This window comes from Ambystoma mexicanum, chromosome 10, assembly GCF_040938575.1.
Source record: "Ambystoma mexicanum isolate Mex_15411 chromosome 10, UKY_AmexF1_1, whole genome shotgun sequence".
In the NCBI taxonomy this organism is placed as follows: Eukaryota; Metazoa; Chordata; class Amphibia; order Caudata; family Ambystomatidae; genus Ambystoma; species Ambystoma mexicanum.
The window spans coordinates 695504555-695524768 of NC_090932.1; the positions used below are offsets into that span (position 1 = coordinate 695504555).

Below are 20214 nucleotides of genomic sequence, written 5' to 3' on the forward strand. Positions count from 1 at the left end.
TGTCATATCATATCATAAAAGGAAACTAGTTTCACAAATGGATGCTCTCCACGATGTGGCGCTAGATGCGAATCTCACTGCCGCCAGTTTAGTCATACACTCCATGTTGCCTTATCTACTGTCCTTCCTTCTAGGCACTGAATTCTATCCCCAAGATGGGGCCTGCGCTGTCCTCTGCTTTAAGTTCAGACCTCACAGTACTGCGCTACTGTTCCGAGATGCCAGCCCAAATGCCGGCTAGCCACACTCTGCACAGTGCTCTGCTGCTCTCGAGCTAGGTCCGCACTTTAAACAATAGAGAAGAAAAAGATATGCTTGTGCACCATTGAAAAGTAAACAGCTTTACAAAGTTGGTTAAAAGTTTCGACCGGTACTCTACCATTGTTTTCTCAATTTAAACAAAGTTAGGATATTTCAAACCAATTGGCTGAGTTGGACAAACTTAAAGAAAAGGTGCTTTGGCTTTCTAGGGGGGGGGAACTAAACTTAAGCAAGCCTTTGAGAGGTGGTGCTGCTATCTGACTGTTTCTTTACCAGTTTCACTAGCTTTGCCCAATGCATGGCTGACATGCTGTACTCTGAACCTGTATTTTAATAATTGTTTTTTTGTAATGCGCTTAATACTGAAGAGGTTTCTAAGCGCAGACAAACCCGAACATTGGGTGGTGAGCAAATGGTTACGCTCAGCAATCGTGATGTGCTATAAAAGGTCTCAAAAGTAGAAGGCTGGCCCGATTAATACACAGGTGTTCAGAGCTATTTAGTTGCTCTTCAAACGGGTGTGTAGTTAACCAGTGACGTGCCAAAACACAGAAAGACAGAAGGACAGAGAAAGTTCTAGCTGTCCCTGCCACTCATACAGATGTCCTTAGTCTATGCTGGCGCGCCACCTGTTTATTAGTGGCTAGAATAAGAAAGGCTAGAGATGTTTTTCTTGTATTTTCTAAGGTTGGAGAACCAGGATTTTAGAGTTGTCACAGTATCACTTTTTGTAAAACGAAAATAGCCAACTCGTTAACTCTTGTTCAGTTAAAACTGAAGAGATAGGGACAGAACACACAGTACTCTTGATGGCAGTGCCAGAATAAAAACACTAGTTTAAGATTAATTAGCTCAATATGAAGACCAAACCAGAGGGGTGACCAGTACAGTAACTGAGTCTCCCTATTGGTATTACGTGGTGTGTGGTGGGAGTGTCCCGATCCTCCCTGCGAGTACATCAATCGGTTTCGGTGATGTTAATTAGTGTAACGACCTTCTTGAAGACTGTCTTTTTTTTTTTAAAGGAGGCTTATATACATACATACATATAGTGGCGTGGTCATAGTTTGCCACAACTCTTCTGCACCAACTTTAAGGTTGGAATGGTCTCACCTTCAATTGCTTTGGTGAAACATAATTTTGAACCAGGACATGGATCTCCCTGGCACCCTGGTGTGTGTATGATGGGGTGGAGAAGTGTTAAATACTCTAATTTATCAGCCTAGAAACAAGGGTTCTCCCCCATTGTATGCCCTATTTGTTGAATTCTCAGCAGCCTTTGATTCAATTGATAAAGCTAAAATGTGGTCTAAGCTAGCATTACTAAGTGTGTCTGAAGGCCTGTTGTTTCTGTATAGACTCTTACATCATGACAACAAAGCTAGGGTAAGGGTGAATGGTAAGGGGGAGCTGTCTGCTCCTGTAGCTATTAGAAGGGGGGGTCAGATAGGGCTGTGTGCTGGCCTCCATTCTATTCCACCTATTTCCACCGATCGTGGGTGGGAAGATATTCCTGCCTAGGTTGGGCTGCATGGAAATAGGGTGGCTCGCCTACGCGGACGATGTTGTAATTTTCGACCACACTTTTGTAGGCATTAGTAGGAGCACTCAGATGGTACTGGATTATGCTAAAACAAATGGGTTGACCGTTAATATAATTAAGATCAAGTTAATGTGCTGTGAGAGGTCAAATACAGCTAGGAAGGTGATTGACACTATGGAAGAGTGCATCAAAAGGGTTGATAAGTTATATCTACTTGGGGTATGATACAGGAGTTACGAAGGATGAAATAGAACTGTTGAGGAAAAAAGGTTGAAGGCAATATCAGCTATGTTCATGATCAAGGAGTTTGTCTAGTGGACAGCTGGGTATTGTCTTATTGGTATCATTAGGATATATTAGAAAACACTGGCTGCAACCTTGACTCATGGGCAGACAAATTGGAGGGTTTTCTGTGGTGTAAAAGATTGTGGATAAAAAATACAACCCCAATTGAAGCAATAAGAATAGATTTAGGATTGACATCCCTAGCGATCCTAGCTAAAATCAACAGAGGTAATCTATATATTCAATTAATGACTGTGGAAGACAACTCTGTGTAAGCTGTGTTGACCGCTGCTGGAATTCAAGGTGGTCAATTAATATTTTCTTGATTTGATTGCTCGGACCCCTTTGTAGGATGGTGCACGGTTAATGATGAGTCCCTTTTAAAAATTGTACAGACAGATGGGCCTGGGCGATGACCCATGCCCATGTGAGGAAACTCAAATCCCTACGTACATTCACAAGGATGTTTTTCCCTTATAAGAAACCTCAGCAATACACATACCAGTTCCCTTCGCCAGAACTAAGAAGAACTTTGATGTTAATTCGATTCAATAAACTGACTGTGCTGGCAGTTCGGAGCATACGGTTGGGATAGCGCGCCTGTACTTGTCTACAGGCGCCTTACAAATTCCATATCATATCATATTGCAGTTGGAGAAACGTATTTGTAGGTTGTGTGGGGACTCAGCTAACCTGGATACAGCTAGGCATATATTGACTTCTTGTTGTGCATTATTCAGTACCTATTTATTGTATTATGGGAAACATGCTGAGAATTTGAAAACAATTAAGGAGGAGTCCTTCTGGTTGCAATGTAGATCCGGCTATAGCCTCTCATTGGTGTTGGCCATCACTAGAATGTGGTCGGTGGCGGAGGCGAAGCTTGCCTGCTGTCCACACGTACTGAACCCAAGAAGCCGTAATGTGACCCCTATGTTTTAGACCACCGTTGAATTAAGACTCTATTCATTGTTGTATTAATTGCAATGAGTCCTTTCTGTGTAGCTATGTAATGTGTGAGCCACTTTTGACCGGGAACAAGAGTGTCAATCTGGTAGGTATTAGATGTTTCTAATGGGAATAAAAAACGTAGAGATATGAGTGATAAACGGTGTTAAAGTTGTTTTATTTGGATATTTTTCACATTTGTAACTTTTGTGTAATTATTGTTGCAAATTATTTTTACAGTGTGTGAAAAGTTGTAATGACTGAAACACAATTATAAAAAAATGTATGCAAGTACGTAGTAAGCGTTTACACCAAACTGTTGAACACGGTAAAAAAATAAAAAAAAGTTTTTTGCATCAGTGGACTGGTCATTTCAAAGCAATGGATAAACACTTGCCCAATATGCAGCAATGGTTTACATGTGTGGCGGTAATGATTATGCAGATTGCCTGATTTGCACAACATGAAAAGGAAAAGATCCTTGATATGTGTTTAGACTAATGGTGACCTTTCTACTGGCTAAACCATTCAACTTAGCCTAGCAGTGCCCTACAAACATAAACTTTTCAGGTTTTATGCACCTCCAGTAAGTGCTTAAAAGTTAAAATACTACATTTTATCTGTAGTATACGCCTTTATTAGTTTCCTGTACTGCACTGAGTGAAAAATTAAATACAGTCGCTATAACAGTTTCAGTTCTGTATTTGTCTTGCATGGCAGTCACTATCAGAAATGTCATAATAATACATTTCGTGGCAGAGTTTATGAAAGAGGCAGTGCCTGTACCTGGGCGCTTCTTGTTAGCATGAAATATTATTTTATGGCTTACCTCAAAATAAACATCTAGTAAAAGAGCTGTAATTAAACAGAGAGGACCAAACATTCAGCCAGCTCAAGCCGATCTCTTAGTCTACCAATGCCCAGCTAGAATCTATGGGCCTCATTACGACCCGTGCGGAATGGGTAACGGGTTCCGCTAATGGATGCAGACCCGTTAACACCATTCCGTACGATTACGAGGTCCCTTCTCGGGACCCGGTAAGGACGCCTGGCAAAACCAGGCATCGTTACCGGGTCCCGCAAGGGGACCAGGGAGCTAACAACGGGCCGGTCGTAATCGGACCGTTGTTAGCTCCCGCGCCCATTCCCCTTGAGCCCTATGGGGGCTCAAATGGGAATGGGGAAGGTCCGGGCCAGGGTTCCCTGAGGGAGGAATTGCCAGGCCCTCCGAACTTGGAATGGCCCGGTAATTCCCCATTCAGGGAACTCGGTAAAGGAGCCCGGTTTGGCGGCAGCCATGGAGCTTATAGCTCCATGGCTGCCGCCAAACTCGTAATGAGGCCCTATGTTTCAGCTTTTAAATACCTTTAGTGGGTGGGTATACTATGAAGTCCTGCATTCCATCAGCAGCAGTTTATTAATCTTCTATGCCAGACCCCACTCTGGTCCACCAATGGCCTGGCTAAGATGCACGCATGGTCATAAATTACCCTGGGCTCACTGTGGGCTGGCATGAAAGGTGCCACAATTATTCAAATCCTGATTGACGTGCTCACAGGGGCTGTCACAGGTCACCCTGTTTCTGAAACTCTCTTCGGTGTGGTGGAGGGGACAGAAACGCAGCAGTTATATGCCACTTGAGCCCCAAAACCGGTAAGAGAATGCTTGGGAAGAATAGGCTCACTTGGAATGTACAGTGCTGTAGGATGCTACCCAGACACAAGTGACAAAGAAGGCAAACAGAACCGTGTTAAGAACAGTACAGTGATGCCTTCAAATCAGTGAACCAAAAAGTAAAGTCATCATCGCAACAAAGTAATGTACTCGCTTAAAGGCCTTATAATTATAATGGACCATTTATAATATGCTTAATACCCAGAGGTTTCTAAGCACAGAGCTGGGCATCGAACCTGTGTTGCTCCACTTTCCAAGACTGCGTTGCCCCTGAGCTATCCTCCCGAGTCTTAAAGACTATTGCATTAAGCCACTTGACCTTACAACACCTGCCACAAAATATGCCTTAAAATAAAATACATTCCTAGAGCTATCTGTGTGGGAAAGGTATTCTCTGTACATGCACCATCTGTTTCGCGCTCTGAAACACTTGTGTACCAGCGCGATAGAAATAAAATATCAATCCATCAATCACCATGTAATTGTTATTGGTCATTTATAACTCACTTAATACCCTGAGGTTTCTAAGCGCGGACCCGGGGATCGAACCTGCGTTGCTCCACATAGTCATGCTTTCAAGGCGAGTGCATTGCCCCTGGGCTATCCTCCATGCTAAAATTAACATCTGAGAAAAAGGGAATTGATCGATCAGAAGCGACCAAAGTTAGAAAACTGTTTGAACTCTGTCTAATGATGACTGTTTACAGGTTGAGCCAGTTCAACTGGGCTTCCAATTCCCCATCTGAGCACACATGGCAGGCTCTAAGCACCTACTGTTTAGCAGTAATTGGTATTTGGAAGTAATGCATTTGACATACTGCCCTTTATTAGACTCTTGTGAGAAAGCCAAACTATAAAAAGAGAATATTAAACAAAAGTTAAAGGACATGATCTGTGCTGAGGCTTGAACCCTGCACTTATGGCTGATGGCTTTTGTCTACCATTGTTCTGGCTATGATGCATGCTTATGCACTACTGTGCCTGAGATTGAAAGGCGTTTATGTATTCATGACAATGCATGCATGTGCCTGCATTATGACCCTAAATGAATGAATAGACACCATTTCTCTGTGATATATCTGGCACGTCTCAGTGAGAATTTGGCACCAAATTATTAGTGCTATTTATCAATGATATTGACGTTTGGAGTGAAAGAAGGGCAACATGGCCAAAAGTCTCCAAGTAAGTATGGAGCAAAATGCAAGATTTTTATTTCATAAATGCATACCCATAGTGCTTTGCTCTGTGACTTTGAACTCTGAACTGGAGGTGAACTTCCAGTAATGGCTACTGAGTGGCTCTGTGATCCGCGGGATTTGCTAACTGAAATGGCCTTTTCCGCTATCACTGTATATAGCTGCACTGGGTTTCTTGAATCTCTCAACCCATAATATTTTGTCTCTTAAGCACTATTTAACCACATGACCTGTATTGTATTAAATCCAATTTGACATAATCATGTTTGAAGGCAAACATTAACCTGCATGGCCGTAATGCGTCATAGACTGTAAAATTGAAGAGCATAAGACAATGGCAAATCACTCGGCATGCATATTCGGAACAATTGACACCAATTGCAAATGATGCTTCTGTCAGTTAACTGCAAAAGTGAAATTAGTTCTAAGAAATAATAACTTGTATTGGTTATCTCATAACATCACAGTTTGATCCGAATGGATGAAAACCAATTTAGATAAAATAAACTGCTCTGTTGGCAGCCTCAGCGTGTTACAGATTGTTCCGCTGCTAGATTGGGATCTGGCAGAGCGCAGTTAATATTTTCTGTAAAAAATATGATTACAAAACCACATGGGGCTATCGTGGACTAAACAGAAATATGTAGTCACTGAATCATGGCTTCGAGAAAGACTTACTCAAAATGATTACTTTTGACACTGTACAGATTTTGGCCTACAGTCTGGAAGGCTTGATCACCGGTACTCCTTTTTATCATTGTACAGATCTTGTCCTACAGCCTGTATGGCTTGATCACCGGTACTCCTTTTTATCATTGTACAGATCTTGTCCTACAGCCTGTAAGGCTTGATCAACGGTACTCCTTTTGATCATTGTTTTTTATCACTATACAGCTCTTGTCCTACAGCCTCTAAGACATGAACGTGGGTACTCCTTTGATCATTATTTCAAACTAGAAAACTAGGGGCTGGTTCACAAGTATGTTACCAGTAGTAACTCTGACACACTTTTGAGTTACTGCTGGAGAGGGTTATTCCATTATATGTGTGTATGGGATTTATAAATCTTAAACCTGGCTGGGAAGCAACAGGGCGCTCTAGAAAGTGGACAAACCCGAGGGTAACAAGTAGGGTCAGGAGTAGCAGAAGAGCTGGCATGGGTAGTTGGAAGCGGGAGGGGAACTCCAGAGGGTGAGAAAGTGTTGAGTGGAAGGATCATTGACAAAATAAGTCACCAGGAGTAACTGTAAGTTATTCCGCAAGCGATACCGCTCGATCCACAAAGATGTCACTAATAGGAACTCTCACGTATCCTCAAATTACTCTTCTTTTACAACAAGTAAGTCAGGAATAAGATAGATTTACTCCTGGTAAGGCAAAATCTTTGTGGATCAAATAGCGTCCAGTAATAAATTAGGAGTACGTCAGAGTAAGTCAGAGTTAGTACTAGTGACTCTTTTACCCGATATACAAGTTGCACATGTCAGACACAAACAGAAACACTTGAAGCAGATCTATTCCGAAATTCTGAAATGGTTAAACTCTCAGGCAGACCTTTTGGTGAAGTTAACGAGGGGTGCGTGCAGAGTCTGTGCAGCTGCAGGGTTGCATGCACGCTCCATTTATTCAGGCCACTCCCCGGCTCTACCCAAAGTCAATGCTTGTCGCGGAGTGGCAGGAATCTCAGGGGTTGCTCAGCACACTGTGCAGTAGGGCTTGTCATGTTGTGGTGCACTACTGCTGGTAAAGAGACCGGAAAATGGGGGAGTCGTATGAACAGTAGACAGAAATGACGGACTACAGCTTTTCAATAAAATAGGGAAATGCCCAAAACGGTACAAATCAATACCAGAAAGAACTACATCACTGAGTGTTTGGAAGAAACTAAAAATCAGCTCCTGCAGAATCAGAAAACTTTTTTCTAGATGCAAGTGTGATTTACACCTGGGAAAATATAATAATTGCCTGCATAAATTATGACAATTTACAAATCTCAAATTCACACGTTGAAATGTCAAGTGTGTATGCAGCACGTATACACACACACACACACACACACATACATACATGCACACTATCTCGAAATAGCTTACTAGCAGTGAGAGTCTCAGGGAAGGGCTTCTGGGGACTAGTCAAGCGTTGGCCAATGGTCAAGACCTTTTAGATTCAGAGCATGAAAATGTTTAGTTATGGTCTGACTACACTTATGTCAATTAACCTAAGCCCAAACAATTTGGGCGTAATTGGTTCGGAAAGTTTGCACCTATTAGTAGGATTTGTTTTAAACATGTGCGTGGCAAGGAGCGAAAATCATACGAAAAATGGTTATCAGAATTAGAAAACAGATACGTGGCAAGATGAAGGCTTAACAGCTATTGTTTCTAACCTTACCTATGTGTGATATGCATATTGCAATACTGTAGACACAAGCAAGGTTACACATGTAGAAACTTTATTTGTGAAGGACCGTGCTTTTCTGCATCTTTTTTTGTAGACAGTCCCAATTTGTGTTTATATTAAATATACATATGATTCTTCATGAATACTTTGTCCTGCACGTGCTGTAATTAAAGTAACGCATAGTGTACATTATTTATGTAAAAATGAATCCGATTGGTTTAATACTAATCTTAACATTACATTTGCTCTTGGTAGGCCATGCCTACAAGCTCTTCCTCCTGACTGATGTATTTATGTTTATTGTAATACATTTCATGTGGTTATTTATCTATCTATGGGGCTGATTCATGGAATTTGTGCGCCAAAAAACAGGGATTTGTGCGCCATTTTGCCCACAAATCCCTATTTGTTAAACAGGGATTTGCGGGCAAAATGGCGCACAAATCCCCGTTTTTCGGCGCACAAATTCCATGAATCAGCCCCTATATGTCTTTCATTGCACAGGGCCAAGATCCCTTATCTAAAGAAAACTAATAAGAAATTCATGTTGTGTGGGATTTTGCCCCAAATATTTTCGATGTGATGAAAATAGGCAGCGCCACGTTTTTACGTCTTGGGTGTGTTCCTTGTCTGCCAGGTTACCATGGACTGTACTGCGAAGAAGAGTACAATGAATGCCTCTCGGCGCCCTGCCAGAACGCCGCCCCCTGCAAAGACCTCATCAATGGCTACGAGTGTGCTTGCCTTCCGGAATATGAAGGTGAGGGAAAGGTTCTTTACTCATGCCTTTCATCCTTCTGAAAAAAAGATGCTTTCTCTTTTTTAGGAGTATATTTTTCTGTCGGTGTGGTGGGCTGGAATCGTGAGTGTTGGTCTGTCGTTGTAGTCGAGAGGAACTTTGAACAGATAGCTGCAGAGGGCACTTTAACCCCTTAAGCTGTTTCCCTGGGATTTGGATCCTGACCTGCAGGTTGCAAGCATCTCTCTTCAGCAGGCACGTTTACATCCTGAGCTATGTTACAGGGAATGGGAGCTGCATTTAGCTATTCTGATATGATTTCGATTTTGTTTTCTTTGAATGTTTCAATTATTCTCGCTTTTCTTGGCAATGTATTCATCATTTTAGATTTAAAACTCAATTTTCTGTAAAATGTTATTTGCACTGGGAACAGATTGTTTACATTATAAATGTGTCTCCTTTTTATGCCAGGTATTTTTTGTAATTGATTTTGTAACAGATCAAAAGATGGCTGATGCCTCTTAATGCACTTCATTGGCTGGATAGGTCACACACCCTTTAAAGATTCCTTAGTTAATTAGGACCAGATTCTCATAACTCTTGCTGGCACAAAATTGTAATGCTCAAGAAATGCACCAGAAAAAAATTGTGAATGCTTCACACAAATATGCATCTATGAAATACACAAGCACACAGAACATGGGCAAAATATGTGTAAAGTGTTTGCAAAGCATGTACATCTAGCAAACTATGCACACAAGAGTGGAGTGGCCACAGACAGTGGGCACACATTCTCAAACAGCCCATTTCACACATTTTAGAGTCTGCATTCCAGATTACATAAATAACATTCATTTGGACTTCAATGGGACGCTTCACGAGTTTGGTGGAATTTCGGTGGTAGCAAAAACAGTGTCAGTAATGAAATTACTACCACTTATTTATTGCATTGCGGAACTCGTAATGAGACGCAATGTTTCTAGGACGAACAACATGCTTGAGGAACAGCTATATGCACCACAGCCGGTTGGAAGTATGTAAGGAGTTTACTTGCCCTGTGGGTGTTAACGCCAGGCTCGGACTATCCTATAGGGCAATAGGCCCATGGCTGAACAGAAAAAAACACAAAATGCTTGTGTGGGGCCGTTTTTGTGGTCAATATGGGCCACTTTTTTGGCCAATGTGGGCCAGTTTGATGAGTTATTTCACTATGCGGCTAGTAGTTTTGACCAGTGTTGCTGAATATTCTTTAAAAAGCACAATTTGCTTCAAATTTTATTGAAAAAACTCACCCTTGGGTACTATTCAAACAGTGTCACAAAAGGAATGACTAGCCATTTTAAACTGTGGGCCACTTTTTAGTTGGTGCCCGAGACAATTTTATGGCCCAGTCCGACCCTGGTTTACGCTCCTGTCCAAATGACTCTGTGGTCCTAACAATTCTACATAAATGAACAGTGGGGGCATTGCAGGGATGTCTGAACTAGCAGAAGTTGTGTGTCCTCTCTGTGAATGTGTGATGGCCTCCTTTTCAGTGCAAAGCCCTGCAGGGAATTGGGTAGACAACGAAAAGTACTGTAAAGTCCTGGTTGTAAAAGGTAGTCTCTGGAGCTGCTCTGGAGCGAAGATAATCTTCCAGAGGATTGTGGCATAAGAATCAAGTTTCTCAATGTTGATGAGGCACTCCCTATTAGAAATCAGCAATTTCCAGAACAAAACTAAGGTCATGCAGCATATACCTGAGTGACAGAGTTTTGCCCCAGCCAAAACCTGTACAACAAAGACTGTTTCTGGCAGGAGCAAATACCACAACTGCTGGCATTACATTTATAAAAAGTGATTGTATCAGCTTAGCCTGTGACTACTTTGAGCAAAAAATACAGGGCAACCTGCAATTCTATATATATAAAACACTTAGGTATGTTTCAATTCTCAGCTGATGCAATGTGTCAGTGTTAGGTTGCTCAGTGCTGTCCAAATGGCAAAGTGCACCAGCTATAATTTTAACAAACAGAATGAGCATGGTTCTACGCATTTACCTTCACCTTCCATTATCGCAAACATTCTGAATAATTTCAAGTTACTTCTTTCCATCCCCACTTCTCTTCACACATGGCACAGCAGTTCCAGTGTCAATGAACAGTTAATTACCTGCTCTGCATTGCAGTCTCTAAAGAGCGAAACGCTGCCAGACGAATGCCTCCTTATGAGCTAAAGCTGAAAGTAGGTTCTGTAATTATGCTACCACGCAATCTTATGCCATCACTGGGACTCTGCAATGGAACAAGGTTGACAATTATGCGTCTACAAAAACACATCATGGAGGCCCCTGTAATGGATGGATTAAACTTAGATACTGTTCTTCTACCACACATACCTCTCATTCCATCTGATACAAATATGTCCTTCAAATTCAAAAGAAGACAGTTCCCTATGTGTTTAACCTTTTCAATGACCATTAATAAGTCTCAGGGACCTACGCCCCCTTCCTGGAAGTGATCAGTGGTAATTCCCATGTTTAAGAAGGGGAACAGAAGTGACCCTATGAAATCCCAACCAATATTGATCTTTAAGATATGCTAGAATGGCGTATGTTACTCCCGGGAACAGATAGTATCTGTATAAAAGCCAGGATATCATTTTCTTATTACAGGCTTGTTGTGACTTCATGAATGTCCTGTAATAAGAAAATAACATCATAACTTCTCTGCATTAAGTTATTATTCATCAATGGTGATGCCACGAGGCCTGCTGTTTGAGCCAGCAGAGACAATTCCAGATGCTATTATGCAAGAGACGAGGCATTAAAGACAATGTATAGCCATGTATTATAAGTAATAAAATACCCCCTTGCATACATAAAAAGGATATTGCTCCAAAAATGCCAAGGACAGTCACTCCAGTAAATGGGAGCAAGTAATCAAGAAAGTGTTCAAGTCACCAGACAACCATATGGAGTGACACATATCACAACAACCAATGCAGTTCACAAAGTAGAAATGGATGACACATTCCTAAAGGTATATATTTCCAATTTGGCATATGCAGTGGGCAATCATGCTCCTGTGTCATCTCTGCAGAAGGAGCAGGAGGAAGGGAATAAGGGATATAACATCCATCAGGAGACCATCCACCTTTGTATTGAATCGCATTGTACTTGTCATTTATATAGCGCCTTTTACCATTATTAAAGTTTAAATGCGCTAGTAGTGCGAACGCCCTCGGTGGACCGAAGACCAGGGTGTTGGAGGTCATGGAGTAAGATTAGAATGTGTGTGTGTGTGTGTGTGTGTGTGTGTGCGTGCGTGCGTGCGTGCGTGCGTGCAGGTGGCCAAATAAGGTTTAGCAGGGCTGGCCAGGATTCGGTAAAGAGCAACTCATGCGGTCAGGCTTGTGGATAGGTGATGATAAGAGTCAGGAGATGGCGTGAGTGGTAGAGACTCGCTATGTGTTCGGCGTGCCAACATTTTATATAGGCCTTCATTGCATTCAGATGTCAGAGGTGTTGAGGCGTAGTCTGGTGTAAGACGGCAGAGAATTATGTGACGAGCATGATTGAATTTTGTCATAGTCCCTGCTGCATTCTTATGTGTGCAGGTAGACATGCCTGTGGCTAGTGTTCACTGGAGTGGTGCATTATACGTACCTACCAGATTTGGTGGTGATTTGTTGTTTGTGCAGCCAATCAGGTATTGGCTTCTTCTGCCAATTTTTGTGGCTTCTATAAAACAGTTAGCAAGAGGACAGTCTATGCTCCAACTATTTGCAATTAGAGGAGCACGGGTTGTGCTTTCAGGTTCTCATATGCGGATAGCATGGTGAATATACCCAGATGTCGAGCGCTTACTAAACCTTCTCATTTGCTACCTGTAACATGGTCGGCCCATCCTATAGTTCATATATGAGCAATAACTGCCCATCCCTCAAGTCCTTCCGGTGCGATTCTGGGGCTACTTCTTAATTGCCTTCCTGCAGCAATGCACGAGAAACCCTTACTTGCCTTCTGGCACGAGACATGGCCATGGCACAATCCCTCCCATAACAATTCCCTGCAGTGCATCCCAATCTCTCTGATTGCGACGTTGGTGCTTCTATCACAACCACTTTGAGTGTGATTTGCCTGTTTTCCCTTACATGCCAGGTGCAGTGACTAATCAATCCTGGGGCATTTCCTGTGAACGAAGAGAAGAGGGGCTGTGTTTTTCCACTGGTGGTGCTTCTGAGAAACTAGGGTCATGATTGGTATATGATAGTGTGTGTGGTTCGAGCCACCACGATAACGGCTGGGGCCCCCAGGTGCTACAAGATCATGGTGAGCATGAATGCTGCTAGCACCACCTGGTGGTGAGTGTTCCTCTGTTAAGAACCGGGAATTGGAAGGTTTAGGGATAGGTTTCAGGATACTGTAACACAGAGGCATTGCTAGGGGGTGCTAAGGGGGCTATAGCCCCTAGTCTTTCGGTTGTAGCCCCGGATAGAATCTCAGGAGCTACAGCCAAAAGGCTAGCTAGCCCCCAGTGCTGACAGTTCCAACATTAGCATAGCCCCAGGTCTTTTCCAGAACTAGCAACACCCCTGCTGTAACAGATTACCAGGTTTGGATGACTTTTTTGAACGAAGGGTAGTTCTTGGTGCAGCGTATGAGCAGAAAAAGATGGTGTGAGCTAGTACAGAGAAGGCAGAGTCACCAACCTTGGTGGAGCTGTAAGGGGGAATAGCGAGGAGGAGATCTGAGTGCGATCAGAGCTTTCTGGTGGGTTGGAAGTGGATGATTTTGTTCTGAAGGAACTCAGGTACTGTATTATGGAGGCCTTGGTGTGTGATACACATGGCTTTGTAGGTCGCTCTTAGGCTAACAGGGAGCCAGTGTAGGGGTGATATGTTCTCTGGGCAAAGGGCAAGGAGCAATCTGGCTGCTGATTTCTGGATTTGTTGGAGCTCCCTGAGCTAGCGTGCTGGGACGCAGAGAAAGAGGGAGTTGGTGCAGTTTAGGAGGGGGAAGATGATAGCCAATATTGCAGAGACTCTTTGAGAATAGGAGAGGTAGCGAAAGATTTGTTTGAGGATGCAGAGGTGGAAGTGGTAAATTCTGTATACTGAGTTGATGTGTTTGGAGACAGATAGGTCTGCATCCATGGTGCATCCAAGATTTTTAATGGAGGTGGAGCCGGCAGGTGGGGCTCCCAGGGCTATTGGCCATGGTAAAGGAAGGGGAATCAGAGCAGTTTTGCTGTAAATTAGGATTTCTGATATGCCGGGTTGAGGATTGAGTGGTTGGTCGTCATCCATAGATCAATATCCGAGAGGCAAGAGGCAAAGTTGGGAAGTGGTGAGGCTTTTGTCTTGGGAATTTTTTTAATGATCTGGGTGTCATCTACATAATTGGGGCAGGGTAGGTTGTGAGAGCGGATAAGAGCTAGACAGTAAACGTAGGTAGAGGTTGAAGAGGAGGGGTGAAAGGGAGGGTCCTTGTGGCACCCCTTTTGTGACAGGACAAAGGGCAGAGGAGAAAGGTGGGAAGAGAATGATTTGTGAGTGATTGGAAATAAAGGAGGTGATCCAATTAAAGGCAGGGTCTTTGATGCATAGGGTGAGGAGCCTGTTCCTGAGTATTGTGTGGTTTATGGGATCAAAGGCCATAAAGGAGGATGAGTGCAGCACACCCTTCTGAATCGACAGTTCTTTTTAGGTCATCCGAGATAGAGACCAGAGAGGATTCTGTTCCAAAGAAGGGTCGGAACTCCAATTAGGCTGGGTCAAGGAGTCTATTGACTTCTATGAAGAGGCCACATTGCTTATATTCTGCACAATCATTTAGTTTAGCAATGAAGCAGGTATTTGCGATTGGGCGGTAGCTTGATGGGGAGAGTGGGTCGAGGCTGAGTTTTTTGAGTAGGGGTTTCCAATGAGAGGTTTTGAAAGCCTCTTGGAAGGTGGCAGATGAGAGGGACTTATTTATGATGGAGCAGGCTATGCTGCCAGCAGAGGTGGAGATAATTATCTTTTTTAGAAGGAGTGCTGGCCAAGGATCTCGAGGCAAACCCGAGGGTCAGCTAAGTGCTAGTAGGTTGCGGAAATAAGCCTGGGAAAGAGGTTTAAATGAAGAGATGGTTGGTAGGAAGGGCCAGGAAAAGTTCGGGTTTGAGAGACGGCTGATGTAGATGGTGGGATCTGAGCTCGTTTTGTGGAGATAGTTCAATGTCTTTCAAGTTCATCACAGAGCGCTTGTGAGTTAGGGAATGAAGGTAAGGCAAGTAGGGGAATTGAATTCCCCTAGGATTTTGTGGAGTTCCCTGCATGGATTTTTGGAGTTGGAGATTCAACGATGACCTGCTAGCTAGTGCTAGAGATTTCATATATTTAGGCATGCATGCTACTTGGGACCTGGAACAATTTACAATGTGCATGCATGATGAAAACATGAACAGACAAATGGCAAGTCACTATATCAGACATGCTGGTGTCCATTGAGGTGTTCGCCAACACCTAATGACAATGAACAGCTCTCCCTCTGACAGTACATTGAACATATTTCCATATGTACTCTCACAACATTGAGATCACATGAGGAACTTTACCACATTCCCGGTGACTGCAACTTATGTTGCCGGTTTTATGTACACAATCATGGAAAACAATTGTCATTCAATTCTACATGAACACTAGCATCAGGGTTGAAAGACCGAATTAGAAATGTTTGAGGGGGAAAAGACTGAGGATTATTTTTTCGAAATAACCATCTGTCTTTTCTCCCCCTGAACATTTCTGACTTGGCCAAACCCCTGCCCACACCTCCACCCACACCCCTGCCCATAACCCACCCCCAATACACACCCACACCCACCCCCCTACTTAGCTTGTGTCCCTGGTACGCATTTTCCCTTTCACCCTTTCACTTCCGTGATCGGGAACCAGCACCGCAGAGTCCTTTCCTTTTTCTTTTTTTTTGAGATGGCTGCGGGTAACCCCCCCCACAACTCCCATTCAAAATATAGTGAGGAAAGGTGCGGGGGACACCCCCACAGCCCCCAGCACCGAATGCGTGATTTGGTTGAACATTTCGGCCGTTCAGAATTTTCAGACAGCCGAAATTCGGCCAAATCACACATTCAGTGATTTATATTCAGTCGTTTTGGATGAAACCGAACACTCTCCTAGCCATGTCTCATTGATCACCTTCAGTGGTAGGGAGCATCACATACCTGTCAAATTCCCAAGCAACACTCCTGTCCCCTTGCCAGACTCAGCACACAGCTTGAGTGTCAGAAGCTATTATTTCAGTCTTCACAACAAGCCAAATTTGTAATAAATAGAAAATAGAAAACCCTAATCCCCAAATGTCTTAATCCTCCAAAGTAAAAAGCAACCGTAGAATTTCAAAGAAGGGTCAGGTCATCAGCTATTCTATTAGCAGCAGCAATGTTCATCATCCTGATCTGCCTCTAGCTATTTGCTGAACTGGTTTGCACTCTGAGTGGGTTTTGGCAGAAGGGATTTTAGCTAAGACACTGCTGTTTTGGGTACGAGAGAGCAAACTTAATTTGTATCTCCTGGTGGCAAAATATTATTATTTGAACAAAGCACTAATACATTTGGCTTTTATGGGACTCTCTACAGCCTTTGATATGGTCAACAGGACCCAGTTTTGAGCAGTCCTAGAAGTATTAAAAATACCCCCACATCTCTTAGCAATAATAAAGCTTTTACGTTTTGATACTCGGGCAGCAATTCATTTTGGGCGTGCCAGTGTGTGTACGGACTACTTTGATATAGGTAGGGGTGTGAAACAGGAGTGTGTTTTGGCACCACTCCTGTTTAACCTCTACACTAACATTTTAGAGTCTCATTTGAAGGCTACGCTTGCCGACGTTCCCACGATTGGTGGCGCACACATTGCAGCACTGAGTTACGCAGCCGATCCGGTTTTAGTTGCTGGAATGCCTAGAACATTGCAGGTTCTTATTAACAAATATTCTAAATTCATGGGAGCAAGAGACCTAAAAGTCAATCCACCAAAACAAACGTGATGATGGTGATGGGGGCGTGGGGGTGATTATCCCCTTCCTTCATGTAGAATACAATGAAACTCAAGCAAGTGGACCAATTTCGTTATATGGGAGTGGATTTCACAATCAAATGGGAGGGGAGGGACCACTTATATAAACAAACGAATGTGTGGAGCTATTATTAGTACTGTAAACTCTTTAAGTTACCATTCCATTGCTACAAACCTGAAAATCTATAGGGCAAAACCACATGTGATAGCACTTTATAGTGCTAAACTTTGGGGATTTGAGGACACCTAATTAATTCAATTAAAGGAGGATGTCTTTTTTTGGATGTCTCCTCAATCTCCGACACTCGGCCCTGCTTTTTACCAGGCACTCGGAATTTAACCACCCTCTTATAAGTGATGAGCTCGAGTTAAGGCCTATTTGCATGTGGTTAACCCTATTGACTCATCCGGAAGCTGTTCTTTCCCATAAAATCTTGAGGGACCTTATGGTGAGAGGGAAGACACACAGGATCCCCTGGCAGGGTTAGACTGGGGCATAAAAGTGTCTCAGGCACCAATGAAAAAGTTGCCCACAGTTGCAAATGGCAATTCATTCCTTTTGTGACACTGTTTGAATAGTACCCAAGGGAAGCTTTTTTATAACATGTGATGCTGTAAATTGTGCATTTTAAAGAATATTTATTCAGCAACACTCCTTAACATTTCAATATCTCTTCTTCCAGTTACATCTTTGCCAATTGTCACATCGTCTTCACAGTCATATCCATTTGAGCTTCTGGAGTTTGCTGATGCAAACATTCTTTGGTTCCCTTTTTACCCATCCTGGCCAATGCGGTTGTCTTTGGAGGCCGCTCTCTTGCTCCAGGGTGCAGTTTTTCCTTTCACAAATGATGCACTGGTGCAAAACAGGTGTTTTTGGTGCAATTGATGCAATGCACATGTTTTTCATGCAACAAGAGGTGGGAGTGGCATTTGCAAGTGACACCTATGCCTCCAGTGGATGTACCGGAAGCATATGCTTCATGTCTAATGCGCCTTCAGATGCCTGTTTTTACATCACATTTTGTGCTGTCTTGTGCGTAGTGTTTTTCTGGGGGTTTCTTTCTGAATACATGGGTCGCAATGAGATGCGTTACCACACATGTCATCTCATTGAGAGGCTCATGATTTTGTGAATAATCCAGTCATTCTTCTTAGTCCCCAACACACACATTTCAGGACCTTCCCAACAAATATTGCTTTGTGACGCGTTAAGGTCTGTCATGGAGTTTTCCTCCCACTAAAATCACTACAGCCAGTCTCAGGTTTTTGGTGATTTTTTACAGGAATGCAAAATATTACAAGTACTGCATACCTTTGTAGATATTTAAGAACATAAAGGTGGCACATGACAATCAGCAATGGATGGAAACCTTGTCTTTGTATTCAAACTTTATATGTGTAATTGCAATAATTACGGATACGGACTACTGCGTCCGCCAGAAAAACCTCACAAAACTAGCCATACAATATTACTGCCTAAATGTACCATCCCAACAGTTCCAAACATGCTATCATTAGCGTTTCCCTACTAATAAACTATAACTGCCCTCAGAATATTGAAAAAATACAATCTTTCTCTCCCAGAATAGGAAATTACTTTTGTAAAAGGCAGAAAGTGTAATTTCGTTGGAGAAATGAAAATCGGATGCAATGTTGGACTAAAGAGTGGATCCAAACGCATATTCAAAGAGTCTGGATCAACCAACAATTCTCCATACAGAAGGGAATTTGTTTCATCCACCTTTCCAGCTAAGGTTATTGCTGCCAGGAATCCCACATTTATGTTTGAAAAGTTTGCATCAGCAAACTCCAGAAGCTCAAATGGATATGACTGTGAAGACGATGCGACAATTGGCAAAGATGTAACTGGAAAAAGAGATATTGAAATGTTAAGGAGAAGTTTTGCTCCAAAGTTTACATTTTTGCTACCAAGGGATCTCATTAAAAAAAACGTTATCCTCACTCTTTTAATACAGCTTAGAAAGAAAGATTAAGCCCAAATCATCTTGAAGAACCTGGGCGAAAGTTGAATGGAAGAAACCCTGGAACGTAAGGGATTACAGATCTTCGGACACAGACCTAATTTAACATGTCTTCCAGAGTCAATCAGTGGCCTACCTGCCTTCTGAAATGCTACTGTTTTCCTTCATTAGAGGCTCTTTGTTGAACGCCTACCAAACCCATCCGCCAAAACAACCAGCTCACTGCCTCTGGATGTCTGCATACAGGAACCATATGCAGAACGAGAACTGCGGAGAAAGGATGTTTCCAGATCAGAAAAAGACTAAAACTCCTAGAACTGCCCCTGGATATCTACATACAGGAACCATATGTATAATGAGAGCTGCTGAGAAAGATTTTTCCAGATCAGGAAAATACTAAAACTACTAGACCTGCATCTGCCATCCCTTCCTGACCTCAAACCATCCTTTTTAATAATAAGGAGAAAGTGTGGGAAGACAGAAAAAAAGTAATGGGGCCTCATTACACGGATGGCGCTAAGGGATTACCGGCACCGGTAAGGGCACCGGTGCTGGTAATCCCTTAGCGCCATACTACAAGGTCTCTCAGCGGGTCCCATCCTTAATGTGTGGCCAGACCACACGTTAAGGAAGTGACCCGCTGGGGAACTTCAGGGCAAATAACGGTACCGCTAATTTGCTCCTTCCCCGTTCCCATTGAGCCCTATTGGGGCTCAAATGGGAATGGGGAAGGGCCTTGGTGAATGGGGAATTACCGCCCCACCAACCTTGGAATTGGTTGGTAATTCCCCCATTCACCAAGGCGGAATCAGTAAAATACCGGCGGCAACCGTCCCTGTAATGAGGCCCATGGTGTCTCCTTCATTAAAAGGGCACCAAGAAAATGTCCACAGAATTGTGGAATAAATGCATTTTCAGAGGAAGTAAAGATGTCAATGCATGGATCCCCAACCTTCAGACAAATTCTCCTGAACACCATTGGATTCCCACAGAGCCCCTGAAAAATACTATTTTCAGAGTGTATGGGTGCCCATTCTCTATCCCTTGAATATGTACTTCTGAAAAGAGTCCCTCTCTGCTCATTATCAAGGAAAATCGTGGGACATATGAAGTGTTTGCATCTGACA

The 20214-nt window shown here is 42.9% G+C and overlaps 1 protein-coding gene across 1 annotated transcript in view; it reads left to right on the forward strand.

Moving 5' to 3' along the window:
• The window catches only part of DNER (delta/notch like EGF repeat containing), a 1567341-nt gene that overhangs the window by 1343708 nt on the left and 203419 nt on the right, over positions 1–20214 (forward strand). Inside the window, exon 9 of the mRNA XM_069618306.1 lies at positions 8945–9067. Within this exon, the coding sequence (XP_069474407.1) occupies positions 8945–9067 (123 nt within the window). The remainder of the gene's footprint in view (positions 1–8944; positions 9068–20214) is intronic.